Source organism: Fundulus heteroclitus, chromosome 3, assembly GCF_011125445.2.
Source record: "Fundulus heteroclitus isolate FHET01 chromosome 3, MU-UCD_Fhet_4.1, whole genome shotgun sequence".
Classification (NCBI taxonomy): Eukaryota; Metazoa; Chordata; class Actinopteri; order Cyprinodontiformes; family Fundulidae; genus Fundulus; species Fundulus heteroclitus.
The window spans coordinates 22,925,151-22,952,330 of record NC_046363.1 but is presented as its reverse complement, the minus strand read 5'-3'; the positions used below and the strand labels follow the sequence as shown (position 1 = coordinate 22,952,330).

The window sequence follows — 27,180 nt, the reverse complement described above, 5'->3', positions numbered from 1 at the left end:
TTTACCTTTTGGAAGAATAAAAGATTAAACATTTAACAAAAGCATGTTTTTTATAGTTTGTTTCCATTTTCCATTGGAATTGTTTATTGTGGGAATTACACCTAAATTGTAAGTATTTATTTTTGAGATCAAATTTACTATATCTTAGATATGGTGGTTCTAAAGAGCAATTTAATCTTAATGTTTTCCACGTATTGTAATGAAAGGATTTTACAGATCCAGTTTTCGATTCAGTTTATTTTATGTCTGCGTCAGCGATTTGTGAAGGACCTCGGGAAACAGAGAGCAACGGGTTAGTGACCACATTTATTCAATAGTGATTAATGTTCGTAAACGTGATGTTCACTAACCTCTTCTCTGCACACAGTCTGGGGGGGTTGGGGGGGGGTCACAAGCCGAGAACTCAGCCGGCTGGCTGTCGGGTGTGTACAGCTACTGCTGCTGCAGAAGTTCTCGTGAAGAACTCTAGCAGAGGCTGGTGGTCAGAAACCAGGCAGAGGTTCAGAGCTGTGGAGCTGATCGTAGGCAGGATGAGCAGAAGGATGAGACAGATGACGAAGTTGAGGACGAGGTCCGAGGTCAGATCAAACGTCCGATGAAGCGCCAGAGGGAAATCCAAAGCGAGGTCGAGGCACAATTCCAGGTCAGATTCACGATAGGGCTTAAGGGCCAGAGCAGGGCAGGCAGGATCGGTGGTCAAGAAGCGGGGTCCGGTTCGGTACACTAGCAGGCATAGAATTAGGCAAACAGGTCAGACAGGATAGGCAGGCTCGGAGGTCGGGAAACAGAACAGGTCAGGATCAGGAAATACGAATCAGAAGAATGCTGGAATAAGTCTCACTAAATAGCTTGAAATGTCTTGTCGGAGAACTGGTTATATACTGAGGGGAACAGGTGGATACGATGAGTGGTGATGAGAAACAGGGTTGAGCTGATCAGGTTTGGGTTAGGGTCATGTGAGTAATCAGATGTCAACAGTGCCGAGATCATGACATGTATTTGTTTTCTTTATATTAGATGAAGCTGCTGGTCTTATTGGCAATGCTGACAGCATGTGCTGAAATAACCCAAGGTAAACTTGCTTTAATGATCAATAAAAAGCATGTACTGTATCTGTAAGAATTGTAGGTGAAGTAGTTTCGATTTGCTTAAAAGCTTTGCTGTATATTCTGAGCTTGTATGAAGTCCTTTTTGTTCATAGTGTCTTTACAAGATATGTACAAATTCCCCCCTGTTCCAAAAAAACATAACAAAAGATATTTAACATATATAAAAAGAGGCAAATACTTTTACTCTTTTTGTTCCTTTTATCAGACCTGTCTGGGAAGATGCTCATTTTCCCTGTTGAAAACAACACAACTCATGTGAAACTAGAAACAACAAAAAATGATTTCAACGCAGTAACTGTCTGTCAAAGGAAATTAAGTTACACATATGGAAACTATTGTACTGTGTAAAGAGTTTTTAACCCATACTTAGTTCTTTCTAGTTTGCTTCCAAGAAAAGTTTCTTTCATTTTCTTTCAAGGTAGTTTCATTTAGTGGTTTTATGGTTATTCTAATGATACTTAAAATTTGTGTTGGCCTATAGACCTCTGAGATATGAAGCATCCTTCAGGTGATATTTCTGGTATTTTTCCTGCCAAATAAATATGTATAAATTATGTCATTGTGACAGCCTGCTACTAGAACTAAGACAAAACTAATTGTTTAAAAGAAGGAAAGCGCAAATAAATGTTGTGCCAGATGATTTAAATCAAGATTAAAAAATACATTTGTTTAGGATTGCCTTTGACTGTTCTAGTCAAACTGTTTTACTGAAACATCATTAGTTCAAGTTTGTCATCCAACTGTTTTTGTAATATTTGCTTTTAGCTTCCATTTTCCCATGTTCTATTTTTTTGATAATCTTTTCTACATTTTATTCCAACTGTTTTTAATTTTTTTCCCCTATGTTTTAATGATGTGAAGCACTTTGCATTGTCTTTGTACTGAAATGTCCTATAGAAATAAATGTGCCTTGCCTTAAAAGATTACAAAACAGTCTGGCATGTTGAAAGCAAAATCTAAAGCAAAGAACAGGGACGATCTTGGTTCTTTTAAACAATACTGCATTGCAACCTTCTACATCTCTGTGAAGTATACAGAGTAATACATGTCACATCACAACAATATTCTGGAAGTCTACATAGTGGTGCTGTCTTTTACAAACTAAAGGGTTTTTCTGTGGGTTTGTTTTTTACAAAAAAGGTGAAGTATTGTAAGAGGTTCAGCAAGACGTTTCTGAAAAGTTGAATACAATTCCATGTTGAGACTTAATGTGTTAAATAAGTTGAGATTAACCTTGACACAATAGCCATGAAACATATAAGAAGATAAATGTATGATGCAGAAAACTTTCAACTGTCAGACATTGTAAGATGAGACAAACATGGGAGAAATTTGGTTAAGAATTACGGAGAAAAACTGCTGCTGATAAAGTTGAGCTTTAAGATTTTTCCTTTAATATAAAAGTAATGCAAGATCTAATGATTACAGTGAAGGAGGTTAAGCTAAGAGCACAATAATTGTGTACGGAAATATCTGGATGTGAAAGTATTTGAAGAAGGTAAATGACACAAGATTGGAAGTCTTGATAAGAACACTAATTACAACAGTAAACAAGGCCTGGTGTCTGCCAACCATCTTCACAGAGCATTTTACTGAACATAAAATGCTTTTTGCCCGAGCCAGGACTGAACACTCATTACCATCCAACTAAATTGTTTTGTCCAAGCAAGAGGGGCAAGAAAAGGACTTAAGAAGTTTGGGAGGAACACGCCAGAGAACTATGATTTTTTAATTATTTTTTTTTCTTATTTATTTATTATTTATTTATTGCAACAAAGGAGCAGTTGCCTGAGAACAGTGAGCCGACCAACTATGCTCAAATAGATTCACGTTTGCCACGTGCTCAGAATGGCCTGACGGGCTTTTTGCGTTATTGACATAGTGTCTTTTTTTATATCATGAAACTGTTTTTTTTTTCTTTCTTTTCCATGGTCATGTTTGATTTTCTGTTATTACGTTTATACTGTGATGTTGCATTATGTTGATTGTTATGGATTTATGATTAAGAATGGAAACTCTCTGATACAGACACACACACACACACACACACACACACCAAGATCTACAGTTCTTGCAATCTTTTTGCTTTGATATAAAGCGAGCCAGGATCTGATGAGTATCACAGATCCATAAATTACTCGGTAAGGCTAATTTTTAGATTCAATATGGTGTCTTCTCGCTCAGATTAGCACATAGTGGGATTACCCTTGACTGGGCTGCATCAGTTTTTACCATTTCTTAGACGAGGCAGCATTTTTCTGGTGGAGGCCCAGCCCGCCCTATGATGCCCCCTACTGGTACTCTTGGATTTGTAAGGTTTGACGGTGATGGATGTTTATCCATGGGAATGGAGAGTGGAGGACCAAGTAGGAGGTCTCTTGGGGTGGAGGTAGAGTAGACGGATTTGACATTGGTTACTGAACAGTCTTAACTTACCTAGTCCAATGTGAATTTAAAATAATGTGCATTTAGGAACCTAAAACAGGCCTAGCTCAAATAGTTGAACCCTAAATTGTACATAAAATGCTGGGACTGTGGTCTTGAGTGATAAATGCTGAATTATGAATTATTCCTGCTGATTGATGCAAAGATGTTTCCATTGATGTTTGTCCGGCTCATTTCTTAGAACTGTTTTCGTTGTGATGTGCCTTTGGGGTTACACCAACAGGGAGGGCTAACGGACAATTGGACTGTTTTTTTTAATGATGTGCCTTTCGGGCACACCGACAGAGATTGTGAGACCCCAGAGACTGAGCTGCACTATCGATTGCCATGGAGATCACAGATAGACAGACTCTGGAAGCCGGAAGCTGACATGCTTGGAATGGACAGAATCACCAGCTGTTCTTGGAGAGGGACAGCCTGAGAGCTGTCGTTCCACTGGTCCAGGACTGGTTGATCATCTTTTGGTGATGTGCCATTTAGGCACATCATCTGGGGGTCTGTTAAGATATCAACTGGGTCAGTGGAGTGACCAGCTTGACATAGGAGCTGAATGGCACACTTAGATAGCACCGACCCAAAGATTGGCACATATCTATCGGATACCACCCCGGAGGTGACACAGTTTCTCTACAGAGGTCACAGTTTGGATGTGTACAGCCCTTGCATGGGTGTGTACCTAGGTCCCTATATAATGTTTGTGTGATGAGCAATCGGGACTTCTTGCCGATCAAGAACCCATCAGTGCTGATGTATCTGTAACCATTTCTCTGTCTAAAGTAGATAAAACATAACTAAAGGTATACTTGTCTGTTTGATGCACTCTACAACCAAAGTAATATGTAAGTGGGGATAAAAAGAGCTGGGTCCACTTAGGGTGTGTCACCGCAGAATGGGTTCAGTGATTCTTAACACTTGTCACCCACCCAGATCTTTCACAGACCTTCAAAGACCACATCCCCTGTTCTCTTTATCTATGCCCACTTACACCAATGGCTTTATGGTTATGTGGGATGACTCTGATAAGGAAATGGAGATCTATCCCAGGAATACATTTGCAAGTTTTGGAAAACTTGACTACAAGCAAAACGCATGGCACTTTGTCTGCACCACAAGGGATTCTGCGTCCGGATTAGTGCAGGTGTGGTTGGATGGACGACCTTCAACTAAGAAATTCACCAGCTCTGGATCAACTATAAAAGGAAATCCTATAATTATTTTAGGACAGGTAAAGTTTCAGTGTTTCTCCTTATTCCATAAATTCTGATTAATATTATGTAAGCTTCACAAGTATATTTCACAATAGTTGTTTCCATTACTGTTCCATTTACTTTCCATAAAAACTCTGCTCACGGTTGCGTGAGTATCCTCACGCAACCGTGAGGTTTGACATTATTGGCATGATGTCTGATGTCCACATGTGGGACTACATCCTCTCTCCCTGTGAGATCCAGAAATACGTGGATGAATGAAACTTCACTCCAGGGAATGTGCTGAACTAGAGGGCCATGGATTTTCAGATAATAGACAAAGTGCTGCTGGAGAATAAAGGAATGGTTTGTTCTTAAACTATAAAATAAATATAATCGGTAAGAAAAGGCAACGATCATAAAAAAATGGCCAATGTTAAATCAATGCTTTTGTAATTGATTACTTTTTGTGTAATTGGAATATTATGTTTTATTTCCATTTTGTTGCTTGTTGTTAGACATGCTTGTCATGGCAAAGGATGCTGTTCCTGTAACAGAATGACTTAGACCTTACATTGTCCTGTGACCCCAAGCAATGGTATCACAATGAGTATAATGTCTTTCTGCCACTAAACCAATTTTACAGGCTGCCTCTAAGTGAGCGAGGGGTATGGTGTATCAATATGTCCTTCTATAAGCCTCGCTATTTCTTTTAATAAATAGGAAAAGAGTCTGCGTTACATAGACTGGTGTATGGTGCTTTTCTGCTGTGGAAAACCCTCCAAATACAGTCTAGGACTATAATGATGAACTCAGATAATCTGGTCTAGAACCAACAATTAAATAATAAATAAATAATCTTCATTTCTAAATTGTAGAAAAGCAAAGTTTAAAAAAAAATCACTTTATGCTTTATGGGGGATTATTTGTTTTGATAAAGAATTACCTAAGAACATGCTAAACTTCTCAAGTTTGTTCATTATGACTAAGATTACAACAGACAACTACAGGCACCAATGCACTGTTAAGAATAATATTTAAGAATCAGTTGATATGATAACAAAGAGCGCACGAGCAGACCGCGTCATCTTCTTACAGTCAGAAATTTCAGACATTCATAAAAATACTAGCTTCCCTACCGTCCCACACAATTACCAGTGATGATTCTGCTTAGCAGTGTGATGAACCTGAACGTCTGTTGTTGTTTCCTGCATCTGTAAGCCCTGATTAGACTAACGTTTTTCTTATCCACTTCCCAAAAGCTGACTCTGTCAAATAAATTTACCAAAGGTTGCTTTTGTCGTCTGACTCTCCACAAACAACAGAATATTACAATTCCTGAAAGTTACGGGCAGTGCCATTTTTATTTGCTTGATTCCCACCTTCATTCCTAGAGAGCAGTAGTACTGTAGATCGTCACTAGGAGGCGAGGAACTGTACTAGCGTGATGTGTAAATGGTAGTAAGAACCAAGCTCGGCACGGTTAACTGATCCAAGCTTGGTCTAAACTCGGCATGGATCGGTTATAAAAGGGTAGTGTGAATGGGGCCTATGTTTCTTAGCTACCCTAGAAACATCTCAGGTTTCCCCCAGAGGATCTAAAGGAGGTGTCTAGGGAGAAAAAAGTATGGACATCCCTCCCTGCGGCTTTGTCCTGGAGTAGCATAATTTTCGAGTATGGTTAGGAAAGAATCTCATCGAATACAAAACACTTAATCTGTGGTATAGCAACTGAAGCCTGTTTTTGGATAAGCTCAAAATGTACTGCAAAAAGGGAACTAAAAGTAAGCAAAGTTTTCTTACAATTTCTATATTTTTACTTGATTTGAGCAGCTAAATAGGACTATTTGCTAATGGAATGAGTATTTCTACCCCTAAAACAAGATAATTAGACATCCAGCACTTGAAATAAGATGATGGAGATGAATTGTTCTTATTTTAAGTGCAAAAATCTTATTCCATTGGCAAATAGTCTGATTTACCAGCTCAAATCAATGAAAAATGCACTAATTTCAATGATTATGCCGCAGAATGTCTGCCTGGGGGTTGGTTTGTTTTCCCTGATCTGCAATGGCGACGGGTCAGAGGAGGCACGTTCGGCTCAGCTCTTCCACTATGTCGGGACGGTGGCAGGACAAGGGATTAGGCATACAGATATGAGGGGGCACGCAGAGATGTTAAGGGTTATCATTATGTGATCACATTATGCTCCGGCAATTTTTTGTAGTTGGTTATTTGTGTTTTCTTCATACAAATAGAGTAAGCTGTGTCCAACATCCAAGAGATGGATTGCATTTTAGTAAGGCCTCTACCCCAAAACCTGGCCAGCTTTGGTGTCCCATCTCAAGCCAACTCTCCTGCTGGTATAGCTCTTAGAGTCACTGAGGAGATCTTTAAAAGCAACTGAGATCAGAGTGGAAAGCTAAAAAGGTTTAAAGCCATTGCGTGTTTATCCTCAAAATGGCATTCAGAACTAGAGCCTGCTTGGGTGTATTACACGGGTCTTTCGCACAGAGGTCACTAGTGTTAAAGTCTGTGTTAAGCACTGTGGGGATGGGCGACCTGTTTGTTCTTGTATGATTTAGAAACACTTCCACTGCAGGGCATATACTCAGAAAAAAAAATCAGAAAAGCATTCTGCAGTTGACAGAAAAAATAGATGCTGTACCTGTGTTTCTTTGTTGTTAAAAAGTATCTTGCAACATGACCTGCTAAAAATCATTGATTGGGACGCTTATGGAGCTGCTAACTGCGAACAGATCATTCTTCAGACGGCAAACATAAAGCATGGAGTGGAGAAGACACAGAGATGCAAGATGCCCTCATCTCAGAAGTGAGGGGGACATATTTTTTGTAGGGTCAATTGAGTGATTTACCATTCTCTTGCTTTCAATCACACCTCTCCTTAGTGGCTAAAGAGCCACATAATCACCAACAGCCTCAGAACAGCACCGTGGGAATGACATTAGTTCTTTAAATTAACAAAATCTAAAGTTTCAAATTCTGTTTGAGTTGACACAATGACCCTCTGACATCTACAAATCAAGTAGCCAGATCATAAGGTGCCAAATGAAAACATGGAACATGAGATGTTTGGTTAAAGAAACATCCAAGTAAGCAAATTATTACATATCACACAATATAAAATGGGAGCAACAATGTAATGAGGTTATAAGCCACTTAATAATTTTTTTTGGCAGGAACTTAGAAAGTGACACAATGCTAATGTTACCTTTTAGTCAAATATAACAGATGTGCAAAATGTATCAAGCTAAAGAAAAATGGCATGACGTATTCCTGCTTCCTCTAAGAATGCAAATGATGCCAAAGTGAAATAAAGGCTGAAAATACAAATAAATCAAACAAAGAGCCATCCCATGCTCTATTATTGTCTGCAGGCTCTCGCTGCAGCCCAGTCTCTGCCCTGACACCTGGTCTTTACCCTGAACTACTACTATACAGATTAAAAATATTTTAGGATGTGAATAAGAGTTAATCTGAAACATCAACAAAAAATCTCTCCTGATAACTGCTTGGTTTCTCCTTGCAGACAGATATATTTCACTCAGCAAGTAATAGCCTCTCCTTACCTGTGAAGACCCAGCATCATGGTCCACTGCTTCCTGTCTTTCTATTGTGACAATAAAGATTCAGTTTAAATGTGGAAAGCCACAGTGAGCACAAGTCTTACACAGAAATTAAACAATGGTGTGTTTATTCTCGCCATGAACTATCAAGGGATGCAACACAGAGATAACAATAATATTCTTGTTAACAAGCTTAATATTATATACTGGCATGTATTAACGAGTAATCATTTAGCTATAACATCTACATCATGCATGCAACATCATCACTCAAATTACATGTTTTATTCAGCCTTTTGCTCAGGCTGGTTTGCTGAACATCCTGACACACGCATGCACAAACACACACTTTAAAGTGTGTAACATGTTTTTCCGGCTCAGTTTTTTGTTGAAGCTCATTGTGTTAGGCAGTAATCATTGTTTGAGTTGAGCCTGCCCTCGGGCTCCCATCTGGGGTGTGGTAGTTAACCGTGGCTGGGCCCCACCATCTGGGGCCCAGCAGTGAGTTGTCTGGGCTAACCATTGTTAGTACTAATTTAGTGTCTGGACCACCGCCATCTTGAGGCTCTTAGTTGTAAGCTATTGTGAAGTCAACTGTTGCTAACAGGCTAGCCAATGCTTTCGTTGGACGCCACTTTGAGGCCCCAAGCTGGAACTGTTTTGAAGCCAACTGTTGCATGGGCTAACCATTGTTTGGGACTAGCTCATTTGTCTGAGGCACCTGCCATTTTTAGCCTTGAGGCTGTAGGCGACTGGAGTTAACCACAGTTAGCCAGCGAGCCTGGTTAAGTGCTAAAGGGGAGTGGTGGCCTAGTTGTTACAGCAGTGCGCTTGGGCTCTGAGAAGGTTGCAAGTACCCGGTTGAATCCCCACAGCCTACACTCTAGCTCCCTGAGCAAGACCCTTAACCCCCAATTGCTCCCCGGGCGCTGTACAATGACAGCTCACAGCTCCCTTGGGGAGCTTGGGGAGCAGTGCCTCCAAGGGAGCAGCCCACTGCATTTGATGGGTGAAAATGCATAAGTGAATTTCTCCATTGTGAGATCAATAAAATTCAATTATTGAAAACAATCGGGGGGGAAAAAACGGGGGAAGTGGTGGTCCAGTGGTCAGAGCAGTGTGCTTGTGCTCTGTGAAGGCCACAAGCACCCAGTTCCCTGCAGACTGCCATTGCAGTCCCTGAGCAAGACCCTAAGCCCCAGGTTGCTCCCCGGGTGCTTTAATAGCTGCCCACTGCTCCTGGGTGGGATGGGTTAAAAGCAGAAGACAAATTTCGATGGAATGTATGATTGCAATTACAAATAATAAAAAAATCCTCTAGTTTTGAAAGCCATTACACTACCTTTAAGCTGTTAGCTAAACCCTTTTTCAATGCTATTTACATCACATATGCAGCCGTTTACTGGTGATTATCCAATACTTAATTAAATAGGACTTAATTGTGAAATTACCTAAAGACTGCTACCTCCAAGATTCATCCATTTTGCTGACCTTTACTTTTATTTAATTTTTATGTTGTATTTGATTCAGTAGTTAGTATGTTCAAGTAGTATTGTTAAACAGAATAATTGCTGTAACAGGGAATTATTGGTTTAATAAATTTTAACTAGTTTTGTCATGGTTTTCAGACGTTTCGCCCACATGCAGATACGAACGGGACACGACAGTCAGTTTAAGATGTTTATTTAGAGTGTGCAAACAACAAGGACGATGGTACGAGTAATGAGACGAGGCCTGAACGTCGAAGCGGGGAGACTGCAGAGAGAGAGGGAAGAATATTATTCGAGGGCAAGAACCAGGAAATAGCCAGAACGAGGATGGCAGGTGTTTGCTGGCGAAGGATCCGGAGCAAACCTCTGCGGAGCCGAGTGACAGATGGATTAACCAGAGAGAAGCGAGAACCATCAGAATCCGAGAGGGGGACCTCGAGCCTGACTGGGTAACTTCCAGGAAGCAAGAGGGGGAGCGCCAGAGCAAAATCTGAGCCTTGTGATTCTGGAGGTGAATTCTTCAGACGAAGCGCCAAGGCAGGTAAGTGCTACAGCACCAAAACTGACAAAAACAGGAGATCCAGAATTAGTCCAAGGTCAAGGAGTAAAAAGACTTACAAGCAGGTCTCCGAGAACTTGGTCAGAGGCCACGTCGTACCACGACTGGTTTAAGGTTCTGGCGTCTTCCATCTGTTCGAGCTCTGCTTAAGAAGCCAGAGGAAGCCGCCTTCAACGAGCTGCAGGTGTGGGCCACGCCCCCTCAGCCAACTAGAACCATCTGAGGAACAGAGTTAGAGCAAGGCAACACAGAGAACCCTGACAAGTTTAAGCGTGGTCATCCGTGGTATTTTATATCAGTGATCGAATTGTCTCTACAAGTTACCGACACATCTCTTTTGAGTTAACAACCGACTATACATAGACATATTTTTTTTGCTTGTGGTTAGTAATTGTTAATTCCAAATGCAATTGTGATTTAAGGCATTGATTGAATACCCATCCTTCATGGTAAATAAGGCTAATATTTGTTAATTATTTGTTAATTAATAAACCAATTGCTAGTTATGATCATTTAAGGCTGGTAGCCCTTAATCACAACCATTTGAAATAATAATCGATGTTGCTTACCCTTTGATTAGAATAACATATTATTAATTATAATATCCAATTATAATTGTTAATAACTTTCAAACTGCATTAGGGGAAATTGCACAACATGAGATACTGAAATAAACTTGTCTATACGTTCATGTTTCAATAACTTTTTAAGTAGTACAATAGCAGCATATAGTTTTCACAAGCATGGAGAGCCCTATTGCAGCTTTAGATGGTAATGTTCACTTCTTGGTTTATGTTGGTCAATATGAATTACCATTAGACTTAGACAAACATTATTGTCATTTTGTATGCACAGAGTGCGTACAGAACGAATTTCATTTGCATACAGCTTAAGAATTTCAGTGAATTGCAGTGGATTCCAGAATAAAGTAACTTTGCAGGATATAAAGTAACTTTTCACTTTGCAGGATATAAAGTAACTTTGCAGGATAGTAAAGTAACTTTGCAGGATGAAAAAGTGACTTTGCAGGACAGTTTCAGGATAAAGTGCACAGTGATTTCACAGTGAAGATGTAAACGATTCAGGATATATATATATATATATATATATATATATATATATATATATATATATATATATATATATATATTAAAACTGATATATAAGTGGCACCTGACTATAAGCTGTAGGATCGCCAAACTATGAAAAAAAGTGTGACTTATCGTCCGAATACAGTACCTTTGGTGTTCTGCAAAAGTATTACACAGCTTCTCAGTGAGATACTGCTACATTTCTGACACTATTTTGAAACCTTTGGTTGCGGAACTTACTTTGCCTGAACCCATTGCCAAAGGGAGGTCGAGCAAAGACTAAAACATTGGTAGAAATGATGTTTGTTTTTGCCAAACCTAAACATATTTAAACATTTTGTTTGCCAAAATGAAAACAAAACAAATGTTTTGTTCTCTTTGTCCTGTTCCATGACATTTGTTTCCAAATGTTTGCAAATTCAGGAAAAGCTCAGACCAAATTAAGATAGGAGGTGGATAGATCGTGCTCTCTTAGCTGCCAGTTTTGAGCAACAAACAGTCCTGTGATCTTTGTGTTCAAAAGTGGAGAACCTGACTTAAAAAAGGTAGAACCTGCCTTTAATATTTATACACTAGGATTAGTAAATGAGGAAAGACCAGTATGTCTTTTCACAGATTTTCAGATGTTTCCTGGATGAGCAAATAGTATTTCAACATCAAGATGACCAGCCCATTGATTTTGTGCAAGTCAAAGAGCTCTGAGTAGAACAAAAAAGAAGAACTGGCTTAAGGAAGTTCACACAAAGAACTTTGCTGAAACAGGGAAGGAGAGAGCAGGAAACATTGATTCTCTTAATAAGTGTACAGGAAAATCTTCATACAGATTTCAAGGTAAGATTGTAAATTTAAATTCAAAAGAATATTAATAATTGCCTAACATTCCTTGTTCACAAGTTTTGCTTTTTTTGTTTATTGCATAAATTCAAAGAAAACTTTAAGAATATCTGAAGACACCTAAACTTTTTTTTTGGTGTCTATTCTATATTAGATGAAGATGCTCCTTCTGCTTGTGATGATGAAGGCTTGTGCTGCCAAAACACAAGGTATTTCTTTTATATAAGTGTGAAAAAAACATATATTCATAGAAATAAAATGGATGTCATCTACAATGGATTAGTCTACATGAGTCAGTTAGCTATTCCTTGACATGATTTTTAAATTAGAAGGAACAAAACATCATATTTACAGTTTGTTGGCAAACTATATAAGAATATGGAGGGAACACTTGAGATGATTGTCTGGACCATTGTTCGTATTTGCAATATTCATTCCTTTTTAAATGAACTAAAGACACCAGGGATATCCAGTTTCATGGAGATTTGCATACAGTAAGTTTCACAAAATGTGAATTTATATGGTGGCAAATTAATGTAAAAAATCGCATGAGCGGGGGCGTACTGGTGGCGCAGTGGGTAGCGTGACCCATGTACAGAGGCCTTAGTCCTCAACACGGTTGACCCGGGTTCGACTACAACCCGCGGTCCTTTGCCACATGTCTCTTCCACCCCCTTTCTGTCAGCCTACTGTAATAAAAAAGCGAGCCACTGTATTTATAAAAATGGCTTGAATACTAAACATGTCTGTCCATACATAAAGTTGCAAAAGATTCTCGGTTATTTTGTTTTTCTGAAGTGAATTACCTGCTGTATCTTTGGAAATAATCACAATTTTTTACTTCAATACATTGACAATATTTCACATTTTTTGTAACTTCACTTCAGTCTCTGCAAGCAAGATAATATCATCAGCAAACAATAAGATAATTATGTTTAAATCGTCAATAGAAATACCATGGTTGACAGTTTATATGTAGTAATAATAAAGTAGGTGATAATACATCACCTTCCTTTACTCCAAAAGGAGTGGCGAACCATCCACTTCTCAAATCCTATTACAAATATTTCTTCCTCTTTCTAAGTACTTACAAAAAAATGTACACTATATTTGAAATGTGCTAATCACGGAATCCAAATTAATTGAATGGCTGAATAGAAATATCAAACAGTGAAGGAAAATACATATTTTTATGTTTTCAGATCTTTCTGGTAAAATGTTCACCTTCCCACTGGAAAGCAACCGCGCATATGTGAAGTTTAACACATCAAGAACGGATTTCGATGCGGTAACTGTTTGCCACAGGTACAGTAGTTTTGAATGTATGAATTATATAGAACAACATTCTTCATTGCTGTGGGTGATCAACATTATACAATACATAATTTATCTGTAATTATTGCAGATCCTTTACTGACCTCAAAAGAGACCACATCCTCTTCTCCATAGCCACGCCCTCTCATGCCAATGACTTTTTGATTTTCTGGGATAACACCAATAAAGAAATGGAGGTGTTCATCAGGAATAAAAAAGCTGAATTCGGAGGGCGTGACTACAAGCTGAACACGTGGCACTCTGTCTGCACCACATGGGATACTTCGACTGGACTGGTGCAGCTGTGGTTTGATGGACAGCCATCAATTAGGAAATTCACAAGCTCTGGTTCCAACATTAATGGACCTGTCATAATTATTGTAGGACAGGTAAGGTTTCTTTTATACAACTAAAAAATGGAACCACTAACTTTCCAATTCTACCTATGTTAGACCAGCCTCAACTGCTGCCTTATTTGCAGCCCCCGGGGCCTCTGTGTAATCTATAAATTAATTCAGTCTCTTTTCACAGGTGGATAAACATTAAATAAAGATTTCTTCTATTTTTGCTTTTCCGTCACACTGAAATTATTTCGATTTGATTAGATTCATAATTAGATTATCTTAATTAATGCAAGGTGCACTTTTCAATCCAAAAGTTAATTTATTTAGGAAAAAAGGGTTTTCCAAACCAATGGCCTTGTGTGAAAAGTTGATTACAACATGACTTGATTCAGTTTAATTAAAACATACTTTCTTGATAACTGCCAACAAGTATTTGTAAAATTTGTAAGCAATATTTCTAATATCTGAGAAGTGCTTACCTACTCTGCTTTATAGTATTGTTCTAATGTTGCCACAACATTAGGTTATCTTTATGTCTTTGTTTCTTACCTCTTGTTTATTGTTCTCTAATTGTTGCCATTAGAGTTAATCCATTTGTAGATTGGCATTTTAATTCATTCTTGTGTTCATTTTGAATTATTCTCTTAAAGACTACTTCCTTGTGTTTCATGTGTTCATGTCTCTCCTTCTGTCAGCTCACTCTGTCTTCATTCAAATCAGCTGTTCCTCATTTCCACCTTTCGCTCTCACCTGTTTCTGCTGTGCCTTTATCCACACTTCCCTCTGAATATAAATTCCCTTGTTCTCACTGCTCATAACTGGTTTCTTCAATTACTCTGCTCTGTTTTTCTTTACGTCTTTTGTGCCTGAGTAAATTTGCTTTATTCTTCTTTATAACCCCTTTATAACCCCTTTATAACTTCTTTATAACTTTATAACCTGGTCTTCTTTATTCTTCTTTATAACTCTCATATTCATTGTGTGACATCCAAGTTACTTCCTGCAATTTAGTCCTGCTAAAATCTCACAATACATAACATACTTCATGTATGAGGTCCTGCCATGGCATCCTGGCTCGGTTTAGGTCTAGACCTTCAAATGTTCATGCCAACAACACCTAATTTCTTTTTTTTAACAAATCAGGGACAGACTTTTTTTCCCTGTTATGACCTATTTGTTTCTCTTTGATAGTGTTATGTCAGATGTAATGGGATGCACATCTTCCAAACAAAGTTTGACTTTTAATTTAAGAATCCAATTTTTTTCCCCCCAAATGTCTTGTGGATCATCCAGATATTTTGGGGACATTTGAGGCAAGCTTTTGTCAGCAAGGTCATTGTGGGTTTTGACTGAGGATTGTCCATGGAGATTTTTCCTTTTTTTTTTTTTTTGCCAAGTATCTTTTTTGTTATTGAGTCATGAATACTAACAATGCAGGAAATAGGCTTGCATGGCTTTACATGTTGCTCTTTATTAAACTGTGACCTCCTGGATGAGTTCTTAGTGTGTTTATGGAGTACATTAGGTAGGCTGACTAGTCCTGGGAAGGTTCACCACGCCTATGTTATCCCTGTTGTGGGCAATGGTTATTGTAGTTTTCTGGTTCCCAAATTGTTAGAAATCACTTTGTAACCCCTTTGATAATCACAGACATCACTGACTTTGATTCAAAGTTGTTCTTGAAATTATTTAGATGATTGCTTGTTTTTTGACATGTTTTTAGCCTACTTCAGTCCTGTTTAGCTTTCAGTTGGAGCCAAATGCAGACAGACTGGAGCCAAAGAGGGAAGGGGAAAGTTATAAAATGAACATTTACACGTGAGCGTAACAGATGAATCCAGTGAATGAAAAACAAGAAACTTAAACAATAATCAATGGCAGTAAAATGATATAGGAAGCAACAGATATAATCACAGGGGATGTGGAACAGCTGTGACAGAGCAAAGCTGTCTTCACACTGGCTACATTCCGTGTACACTCCAGCATCCATTGTAAAATGCACCGTGGGGCGATCCTAACCACGTGCATGTAGGATCCATTCATGTAGACTGCATTTATTTTGCTGATAAACTGTATAAATTGTACCTAAATGTTACTGTGCAATTTCTTACCATTATTGGTAAATATTTCTGTGAACTTGTTTAGTTCTACAATACTTCCCATAAAACCGTCTTAGTGCTACCCTCTTCAGGTTGAATGGTGGCTATTGCAGTAGAATTTTCATGTTGGTTCAAACACTACATGCTTTCGTCATCATAGCCTTACGTTATGGTATAAAAGAACCTCAGACACACGCCCTGTGGCAAGTAAGATTCACAACTGGGAATCACAAGATCATTGATCAATAGTGTTTAGCACTTATTACTGTGGCAATGATGCTAAGATCACTTTATCACTGTGAAAACACTGTTGCAATAATTGATTCGACTAAAAATAAACGCATGGATTAGTTTTTCAAGATCTTGCAGAGACATTCCTTTAATGCTGGAAATCTTCTTCAGGTGATGGAAGGCCATCTTTGTAATTGTATTTAGATGCTTTTGGAGGTTCGGGACTGAGTCCGTCACTACTCCCAGATTCTGGGCCTGATCAGTGGTTACTAGCCAAAGCAGCTTAGGCTGTGCACTAACTTTTGATCGCTCTTCTATTGCTCCAATAATTAGTAATTCAGTTTTGTTCTTATTCAACTGTAGACAATTTTGGCACAATTTTGGAAGTGGTAAACAATATTGTCATAAAAGGTCAAGTTAGATTATTGTATTTTTCATAATCATAATCATAATTTTTCATAAGTTTGTATCACAGGCATTTCATATTGTAGATTGTCAACAGAAATGTTTGGAAAGCCATGAGCTATGACACAAAGAAGGGTAACTTTAAAATCACAAAACAGTGAACTGAAACTGCATAGTGAGGCAAACTGAAACCTTGATGGTGAAAATTATTACGGCACAACATGCGATTAAAATCATCAAAGCCTTGTTGTGTACTGTTTTTTAAAATGACTGTCCATTAAAACTCTGTCTTCCCAACAGGAGCAGGACAGTCATGGTGGCGGGTTTGACATCAAGCAGTCTTTCGTTGGCATGATGTCTGATGTCCACATGTGGGACTACGTCCTCTCTCCCTGTGAGATGCAGAATTATCTGGATGAACTAAACTTCACTCCAGGAAATGTGCTCAACTGGAGGGCCCTGAATTATCAGATTATTGACAAAGTGCTGTTAGAAAATAAAAAAATGGTGTGTTACTAAGCTGTTAGTGCAAACTGATCTCTTTAAAAAAAAAAAAAAAAATCAGTCAACAATATGTAATCACCAATTTTCATTTGTTTTACTGTATGTTTGTGATTGCTTTCTGAGTAAAATGAACAGGATGGTGCTAGTTTATCAAATTACAAGTGTCATCTGTCACTAACAAGAAGCCATTTGTGTGATAAGGTTAATAAATGCCTTTGCATAGAGTTGCTCAGTGGCGTCACTTCCTGTTTGCGGTAAGGCGTATTGTGTCACTTCCTGTTGTCACGGTGTGAATCGCGGTCTTTTGCTCCAGACTCTCTCGTAGTGATGGTGAGATGAAGCCTCATGAGGCATTGAACCACTTGAGCCAACTGGTTCGAGAAAGGGTTAATTTCTTGGAGCTTCATGTGCACACGAAACCACCTACTGGCCAGGTGTATAATCACAGCCAGCTGTATCTTAACACATGTGATGCATTGATTTTTTTGTCTATTATGGCTCTTGGGAATGACTTCAGAAAAGGTGTAGGACAAAATCATTTGTCTACATAAATTATGTATACACATATGTGTATAATAAAATATTGTTTGAATGTATTCAATGTGTGTAATTATTCCCAAAATAGTAGTGTCATGTGATATGGCATGGTGTGTAATAATCAGACCTCTCAACTTAGATCAAAAGTTAAGAGTGAGATTATGCTAATTTTTTTTTTTTGTGGGGGGGGGGGATTATGGTCAACAATTTCCCCTCAGCAGCAACACTGAAGCACACAGAGGTTCACGCTGTGTCTTTACGCATGATCCAGCTGCTGATGTCTCCCTCTTTTCAGCTCAACGCACTTCGAGACTGTTACAGTTTATAACATTCTCATCACCTTTCACAGCGACAGGTTTCTCAGTCAGTCGCCGTGCTGACCAGACAACTTTCTATTGCTCTCGTCAGTGCACTCTGGGCGGTGCGGTGGGTGGATTTTACCCCCGTTGGTGCACTGCGTGCGAGGGATAAACAGTGGGGAAAATGCATAACTAAATACTGTAAAGGGCTCTTATAAAGGGAACAGGGGTACTGACAGGTCTGAGATGAAGCCCCTGATGTTACAAGTTCTTTAAAATGACCCTTAAAAGTGCGCACCTGAATTAAAGCGCGAGGCAGCACGCTCACCGAAGTGCCACTGATTCTATGTTGTTAAAAACAAAAGAGCATGAAACACAGCTAGTAACTCTCCTATTGACTTTAACTGGCACACGTTGCTACCGATGTGAGGACAATTAACGTAGTGATTCACATTTTGAATGGTGAACGGTGATAAAAGCACCTGCTCCGAGTGCAAGGAGGGGGTAAGAGGAGCAAGCGCTGAGGCACAGAAATACGGTGCATGTAGTAAAAAAAATGCTGAATTAATAAAAACGAAACTTAGAAACAGACCAAGTGGCGTTTTAAACTGCATCTGGTTAGCAGAACTGTTTTATGATCCAGCGTGCAGCCATGACTGGTTCTGAATGAACCGGTCATCTGGCAAAATCTGAGCCACTTCCCGAAGCAGTCACGTGGTACAGCCGGGCAGCGAGGCTTAGGACGTCATCGTTTTTGGCTCCTCCCCTAAATGAAGCAAGCTTCGATATGCGCTTTACGGAAAATGCCCCCTGTAACATCTGTCTCTAACACATAAACACTTTTGAAACATTCTCTGTTGCTCACGTTTGGGAACTCCTCATGTTCACACGGTTTGCTTTTCTCGGCGTGGTAAGAGGGCGCTAGCCTAGCTTTAGCCCCACAATGGCTTCTTCCCCTACTCTTCCCCTACTCTTCAATCCGCTTCTCCGTCTCTGTCTAAGTCTCCTCCTATCTCCTGTTCTCTGTATCAGATGTTTAGTTAATCCTCTGCAGTGATTAACTAAACATTCTTCTTCAGTATTGAAGAAGAGCAACCAACGGAATTCTTCGCCGATTTGTTATGTGAGGTTTTCGGGAAAGAGATACTTGCCTCCTCGCCTGAGATTCACCGAGCCCACCACTCACTGATACCCAAACCAGCCCGGGACAGAGACCACGGCTGGTGTTACACTGGTTTTTGTGATTGTGTTTTATTTTGTGAGGCACTATTGCTTTTTTATAGCTTTACTCGACCTAAAGTAGAAGATGTTGCGCTAAACGTTACGCCAGCAATGCAAACATAAAATGTCAAATATTCGGTGCCAGGTTTTTGTCAAAGACTTACCTGACATCCTAAACTACTACTACTAATAATCATTTCATCACATTTTAAATATTACTTTTAATCCTCAAAGTAAAAAGCCACCAGAAACAGTTTGGTTAAAATATCTATTCTTTTACATTACAGTCACAATATATGGGAGCAGCTATCATATTCTGTGACATCTATATTTCTATAATAATCATAATGGCACAGGAACTTTTTTTTTTACAAAAAACCTGGGACTGGACATTAACATTTTTATGTTTGCGCTGCTGGCGTAGCTTTTGGTGTAAATATTCTATTTTAGGCCAAGTCACACTATGCAAACACAACAGCACCTCTCAGAGTCACAAAATACAGTGTTTACAGAGTACGGTTGCACCATTACCAGATAAAAGATCTTTTTATTCCTAAGGCTTTGACAGAGTGGGAACTGAACTACCGTGCCGTAGATGACTACTACTGGGTCCTGGGTTCAAGTTCTACCCTTGTGCTGGTTCTTTCTGCATGGAGTTTGCATGTTCTCCCTGTGCATGCATGGGTTCTCTCCGGGTACTCTGGCTTCCTCCCACAGGCCATCAATAAATAAATACACACACACACACACACATATATATATATATATATATATATATATATATATATATATATATATATATATATACATACATACATACATACATACATACATACATACATACATCTTAAATGAAATATTTAAATTTTCACCAAGCTCAAATATTTGACTCTCCTGCTTTTTGTAGTCAAAACATCTAATATGCCTCTGAAATTGTGGGAACTCCTCCACTTGAGGTATACTTTTCCATAAACAGCTTCATGCAGCGGGGGGTTCTGTCTCACGTAGTTTTATTCTCTTGGTGTCTTATTCACAAGAGCTTTGGGGCCTTACCTAATGTGGGTGTTGCATTAGTCTGTAATGTTGAGGAAACTGCTGAGAAAAAAATGAAGCCCTTGACTTGCTGGTCTATTTCTATTTTTAACCTGGCAGACCTGTATCTTATAACTTTATGGTTATAAGATATTGGTCACGACCAAAGAAAAACTCCTGCCAACATAAAAAGGTGCTTCCTGTTTGGTTGAACTTAGTTGTAAAGATGAAGGTTGGAGCGCCACCATGAGTAGCTAAGAGAAGCTAGATTCTGCTTTTCCAGATCAAAACTGACTTAAAGTAGTTTTCAGCATCTGATAAAGGTGTCTACTGGAGAGCCCTTGGAAGTTTTTCCAGGCACAACACACTGGGAAGAGAAGCAGTGCAGAGTAAGAAATAGCTGGAATGACCGAATTGCCTTTCTAGCCTAGACTGTCTGGATTTGACTCCAAGAACTGGTAAACTGATTCTAGGTAAATGGAAAACAATGGATGGATGGATGGATGGATGGATGGATGGATGGATGGATGGATGGATGGATGGATGGATGGATGGATGGATGGATGGATGGATGGATGGATGGATGGATGGATGGATGGATGGATGGATGGATGGATGGATGGATGGATGGATGGATGGATGGATGGATGGATGGATGGATGATCTAAAATCATAATATCTCTCACTGGCAACAAGTTAATAGGGTTATTAAAAAGGGTTGTTAAAAAATTAAAACACAACATTTTCAACAATATACCAGACTCATTACAAGTATCTAATGAGGCCTCCATGGTGGCAGACTGAGGCCTGTTTAAAATATGGTTATTTTCAATTTTGTTAAAAAATAACATGGGGATTGTATCAATTTGAGGAAATAAATTTAAATTAACAGTGGTCTGATAAGAATTCAAATATGTTTTTAACATGATATAAATGAAACCTGTGGTTTTATTCTTTTTCAATTTGTGCTCGCCTCCTAGGTGCTCTGGTGGTCTTGTTTAACTGAGGCTAAGCAGTAGGTTGTTTTTTAACAGGACAGGACAACAAAATCTTATCACAAGACTCCTGATACTGAAAAAAACAGCTTATGTGTAGAAAAACATACCAGATTCAGAGTCACCAACAGGGATATTACTAAAAGCAAAGGAGAAGGGAGCAGCAGTGGAAGAGTTAAACATTCAACAATGCCTGACTGGAGCTAAGATTTTAGACTCACAAGCTACAGACATTTCAAATAAAACAAGTTTATGATCTGAAAACAGACATTTGGCCTCAGGTCAACAAAACATATCATTAGCTTGTAGTAGTATTGAATCATTGCTGACACATACGAAAGACATAATTATAAAATATTACCTGAAACATTTGGTAAACTATAACAGTTGATGCGTCATTTTAGAACAGAAATCTTTGTCTAACATGTCTTTTGTAGTTTTTTATTATGTCATCCTTCTGAAAAGTAGTATTTACGGGTGTGTATGGAATGATACCAGCAATAGATTATGTGTACAGTATGTTAGGTGGTTGACTGTTTTGCCCAGAAAACACTTTTTTTGTAATGCTAAACATGTTTGGGTAGTTCCTCATGAAAGACAGTAATTAAGTCCTGTTGTGGGGAAATAATGACCAATCCCTCAGTTACTTACTAAATAGAAGTAAACAGTCATTACATCAACCTCCAGGATTTATTAAGAAACAGAGCAGAGCTAAAGTAAACACACCCTTGGCTTGGCTGCAGCCTGAACCCCTTCTGTTCTCAGCCGTGGTGTCCACTGAATCTGAGGTCAACGACTCTTGCACATTGTTATACCGGACTGCAGCTTTCACCAAAAACACATAACAAAAACACCTCATAATCCAAACATTTACAATCCCAAACAGAAAATAGGCAAGCATTGACCTCGACGGACCAAGGGAGAGTGGATTCAATAGCAGGCCTTTCTCGTCGCCTCCTTCATGTAGCTGCTCACATGTTTTAAAGGAGCTGGATCAGAGGTGACCTGGGAATTTATTTGTCCTCAGTCCTAGATTAAGTTATGGTCTCGTTTCCTTATTGCTCTTTCCTTGTTATCTATAATCTTGATAACTCTACTTTGGGGAACTGAAAGATCAAACTAAATAAGCAAAACACATTGCTTTGTTGAAGTAAAAATTGTAAGAATAATTATGGAACAATGATAACAAAATAAATGGTAAACATCACATCTATCCAATTTTTTTCTATCATATAGAAACCTGTTGGATTTTAAAATCAGTTACCAGATCAAAGAGTAGAATGTGGTAAATGTTTAACACTGCCTGTCTGTCTGTCTGTCTGTCTGTCTGTCTGTCTGTCTGTCTGTCTGTCTGTCTATCATCATTATGTTATCAAGAATAACCTAAATATAAAAGCCAGACTGTGATGTCTTTGCTAACAAGCCAGGTACAATGACTAAGGTATGTTGTACTTTGTAAAGCAGAGACACTTTTTTCCCAAAAAGAAATACAGAAATCTGCTTCATTGCCAAGGAAAATCTGTTTTTCATTTATAATAATGCAAGTTAGCAATTAGTGAAATGCAATTGTAAAATTTACATTTTTGGTTTGTCCATTTTTATATCAGAAGGTTCTCCTGCTCCTTCTGGTGACATAATGTGCCGCCATCCCTTAAAGTAAAGATTTTTTTTTGTCTAAACTGATGTTGATGAGAAAAAAAAGAATACTATGGCTTGTAAGAATGAAGTGGTGTTCTTCTGCTTGATGTTAATGTAAACATGTTTATTTTACTCTGCCTACCTATTTAATTTAAAGGAATAATTAAGTAAGATATTTACTGTAAAATCAACCTAAATCAATCTCATTTGTCACCTGGGATGGAAGCAACATTCCCTATAAACAATCAGTCTTCTCCATCAACAATATCTTAGTCAAGTATTTCTTCTTTCAAACTTTGGCTCCATCTGAATACCCTTATTGAGTAAGGACTCTTTAGCTAAAGCAGAAGAGCGTCAGTGGTCGGCGTGATAAGTGCTGTAAAAATAGTGGTGTGAATAAGGAAGGAGGAAAAGGAGTCTGTATTATGGTAAATGGCCTGTAATGTATAATGCTTTATCAAGTCGCTTTGGAGTCTTTATCGAGGCCCCAAAGCGCTTCACACTACATTCAGTCATTCAGCAATTCATGCACACACTTACATGCTGACAAGCTACATTTATGGCCACAGCTGCTCTGGGGCAGGCTGACAGAAGTATGGGTGCCACACATCGGCGACACTAGGCCCTTTGCCCACCGCCCAGAGGAAATGTTTATGAAGTGTATTGCCCAGGGACACAATGACTGAGACGGTCAGAGTGGGGGTTACAGGACGAACTTCCTAGCTCCTGTGCCACTGTTGCTACATATACATTCAATAGCATATAGACGCAATTCATGTGCAATTATACATAACATCTATACACCCACACTTATACATAACATCTATAATCCACTGTAGACACCACTTACACAAATCAGTATGAAAACAGGAATGATTTGAGAGAAGCCGTTGTTTTGTCAGGCATGAAAACTTGTGAAAGTCTGTGCATGGTAATAGTTCTGTGATCCATTATTGAATTGTCACACTTGAGAACACTGATTTGTGAAAAGATGTTCTGCGTTTGGGAACCCTAAATTCAACATGGACAGTTGAACAAGTAACTCAGGATGTTTTTCCAGAGCCCATAGATATGATTATTTTTAAATGACGGCCAGCAATCCCTTGGATAATCTTGAAAAGCACACATGCTGTATGTTTTTATACATGATTAAGTTTTTTTTTTAAAACTTAGAATATTATACTTCATGTAAGAATATGACAGCAATTAAACAGACATGTTTTCTTCTTATGAATTTGTGATTAGCTGAAGCTTGAGAAATAGCTGTAGGACTTGTTGTTGTCGGACTGGAACTAAACCCCCTCCTCCATCCTTCTCTACTTTGGGTTAAAGCTCATACTAGCTGGGGTTCTAAAGACCTCTGAATCTAACGAGTATTGCCCTGCTTGGAGTTCCTGTGAGGCCTTTTTAGCTAGATAAGCAGGACACGACCGATCTACTAGGGCCCACCCTTTTACAGTAGACATGTTGGGCAACCGAGTAGCCTAAGGCGACCTATTTCCTGACCACCGCCCTAGTTAACGGTGGCTCCTACTTTTACACAACAGCACTTGTTATTGGATTGGTTAATCTTTAGTGACTCAAAAGTCCCTAAGGGTGTTGTTTGTTACATTTTGCAACAGATAGCCTTTAAAGACCTTGGTTCGGATGAAACTACTCTTTCCAAACTCTTAGAGGTCAATGACTTTATTTTTTATCTCTTCCTGAATTTAGCTGGATGATTTATGATTTATTGCTATTGAGATCATTTAGCCTTCTTCCTGTTGTTAGACAGGTTCAGCTTGAGTGATTTCCTGATTCTACAGGTCTGCCAGTAATCAAGCTTGGTGTGGCTTGTAAAATTGAGCTCAGTTTTTCAAAAAATTGGGTTAATCACAGTTAACACATAATTTAACAGTTACGAGTTTGCAATTTTAATAGCTTTCTCTTTTAATGAATGAAATCATCATCTGAAAACTGCTTTTTGTTTCTACTCAGCTTTTTTATCTGATATTAAACTTTGATGTTGTAAAACATTCAGGTGTGGCAAAAACAAAATAAATCCTTAAAAGAGATTATATTTTCACAGCACTGTATACGTCTGCTTCAAGAGCAGTCAATCAAAATGTTTATTTGTGTACGGTGTAATGTTTCTGCATGCCACGTTGTAAGCAATCAATCTGGTGGGGCAAAGAGTGCACTAAACTGTGTCATCTAAGCAAATATTGTGGAGTCATAAAATCTGAGTTTAAAACCTCTGCCCCCCCCCCCCCCATACCCAGTCACAACATTCAAGGTAAGACAATGCATTTCTAATTAATTTAACATGACAGTCCCTTGTTTAAAGATGAGCCTTTGTAAAACAGAACAGAAAATTGGAAACTTTTTATTTGTGTGTTGTGTCTTTCTTATACCACTATTTAAAGTCCTCAATGCAGAAAGATGAATTTGACGACGTTTAAATTGTTGTTTTAACGAACAGTAATGTTTGAGCTTGCTGACAAATGTTTAGCAAAAGTATACAAGGTACACCAAAGTCGAGTTTGGACTTTGCAAACTGAAATTTAAGCAAATGGTGACGAAGTCAATGTTTACTTTGAGGTTCAATTAGTTTAAAAGCTTCTAAACTTGATGAAGAATACATATTTGTGACATTGATGTTAACTGGCAATGGATCACCGGTGACCTATCGGAAAATATTTTTGACTTCAAGTCTCCTACCGTAGACTTCTATTTTTCTTTTGACCAATTATGTCGATCCACAGTTTCTCCAGAGCTAATGTTAATCACCACAGCTCATTTCTCAAAACCCTACCTCCTCCTGTTTTGGCATACTTTGCTCCAACCAGTCAGTTTAGATGCTCATTGCAACATGTGGAGATTGTTGCCAGTGGAATTACTGTCATGTGGATGTATCGCTTGTGGGGCAGGATATTTAAAACTCCATAGCAACAGCATGAGTAAAGTTCATTGGGTCACTGCACCGGGTCGGTGCATCCTTGTGTTTAAAAGACAGCTTTTGGTGTTAGACCTACATTTTCACCAGGATATATGTGTAAAACTTCTGGGAAGACCCAAATAGCAAAAGAAGAAGTGGCAGAGCTCGTCATGGGAGTAACAATGTTTTTTTTTCTGATTACTTATCAGAAAAGTTTTGGAGAGCGCCTAGGCATACCTACAGCAAAAACAGCTCTAGAATAGTCATGTTATATTATACTGCATTCAAATTGAAAAGACTTGTCTCTTTTGGCTCCCTTATTTTTCAGCTAGAATCTCCTTGCATCAGCCTGCAGATGCGTGTCAAAGAAATAAACAAGAGCAATAAAAGGACAATTTGTGTGCGTTCCAACTTTAATAATTAAAAACTGGTTACTAGAACACCATAGTGGACATAGTTAAAAAAATGTAAAGTGTTACCTTTATTCTATTTTACAAATTCTTTTTTAAAGATCTCTTGGACAAAATGTTCACGTTCCCACGAGAATCCAACACAGCAGATGCAAAGCTCTCATCAACAAAGAAATATCTGAGGGCTTTAACTGTCTGTCTCATGTATTTTCAAATGTGGGAAAGAACCAGGGAGAGAAATAAAAACATCTAGAGTTAAGCCCCAAAATTATACTTTTTCCTTGAGGACATTTACATTTAAATTCTCATATTTTTTTTAAAAAAAAATATGTTGAAGTTATTGGTACCATGAGAAATAGCCAATGGAAAAAACTTTATTGTATCACAGCAATCAAGATCTTCTTATATTCATTATTGTTTTGCCTGTCTTTACTGGCAACTTGATCTGTGGTGGTGGGCTCCAAATAAGTCAAGGAGGTTGGAATGCCTCCTTACACTTGATCTCTAAATGCCACAAGAGGCCCAATAGATCAAAAATAACATTAAAACAATGACATTTGTGTACAAACATGCATTCTCGCTTACCATACACTGTAAGTGTGTGTCTGTGCATTCTTGGTTAAAATATCATTCAGTGAAGTGACATTAAGTAGAGCAGCCAGAATTTTACCCTAATAGGAGTAGAGACAATTAGGGATAATAACAAACAGGCTTAAATCGAAGGCAACTAGACTTTTGCTCAGTTTTTCTGAAAATGTTTGACATCTATTCAGGAGTCTTTGTCATTTCTGGTGGCTCACACATGAGTAACCAGTGGTTTTTAAGCATATGGAGGCCCATCCTCCTAAAAGTGAGAGTCGTCAAAGTGCAGTTGGCTCTGATTTATGCTTTTTGGGTGTTGCCACAACACCAAATAACTGAATATTGGTGAT

General features: G+C 38.5%; 2 protein-coding genes across 2 annotated transcripts; both read left to right on the top strand.

Moving 5' to 3' along the window:
• The first annotated feature begins 1,017 nt into the window (after positions 1 to 1,017).
• Positions 1,018 to 5,023, top strand: LOC118561299 (female protein-like). Its single transcript, XM_036133302.1, has 4 exons — positions 1,018 to 1,072; positions 1,315 to 1,415; positions 4,480 to 4,784; positions 4,936 to 5,023. The coding sequence occupies exons 1-4, from the start codon at positions 1,018 to 1,020 to the stop codon at positions 5,021 to 5,023; spliced, it is 549 nt and encodes a 182-aa protein (XP_035989195.1).
• A 7,144-nt stretch (positions 5,024 to 12,167) lies between these two features.
• Positions 12,168 to 17,423, top strand: LOC105929719 (C-reactive protein). Its single transcript, XM_012867613.3, has 5 exons — positions 12,168 to 12,299; positions 12,457 to 12,511; positions 13,505 to 13,607; positions 13,708 to 14,005; positions 16,996 to 17,423. The coding sequence occupies exons 2-5, from the start codon at positions 12,457 to 12,459 to the stop codon at positions 17,212 to 17,214; spliced, it is 675 nt and encodes a 224-aa protein (XP_012723067.2). The 5' UTR covers positions 12,168 to 12,299; the 3' UTR covers positions 17,215 to 17,423.
• The last annotated feature ends 9,757 nt before the right edge of the window (positions 17,424 to 27,180 follow it).

Excerpts from the sequence above, each read along its gene's own strand:
- LOC118561299 (XM_036133302.1), top strand. The coding sequence starts at position 1,018 with ATGAAGCTGCTGGTCTTATTGGCAATGCTGACAGCATGTGCTGAAATA. Across the intron at positions 1,073-1,314 it reads ATGTGCTGAAATAACCCAAG|ACCTGTCTGGGAAGATGCTC; the intron begins GTAAACTTGCTT and ends TCCTTTTATCAG. Across the intron at positions 4,785-4,935 it reads ATTATTTTAGGACAGGTAAA|GTTTGACATTATTGGCATGA; the intron begins GTTTCAGTGTTT and ends CGCAACCGTGAG.
- LOC105929719 (XM_012867613.3), top strand. The coding sequence starts at position 12,457 with ATGAAGATGCTCCTTCTGCTTGTGATGATGAAGGCTTGTGCTGCCAAA. Across the intron at positions 12,512-13,504 it reads TTGTGCTGCCAAAACACAAG|ATCTTTCTGGTAAAATGTTC; the intron begins GTATTTCTTTTA and ends TTATGTTTTCAG. Across the intron at positions 14,006-16,995 it reads TCATAATTATTGTAGGACAG|GAGCAGGACAGTCATGGTGG; the intron begins GTAAGGTTTCTT and ends TCTTCCCAACAG.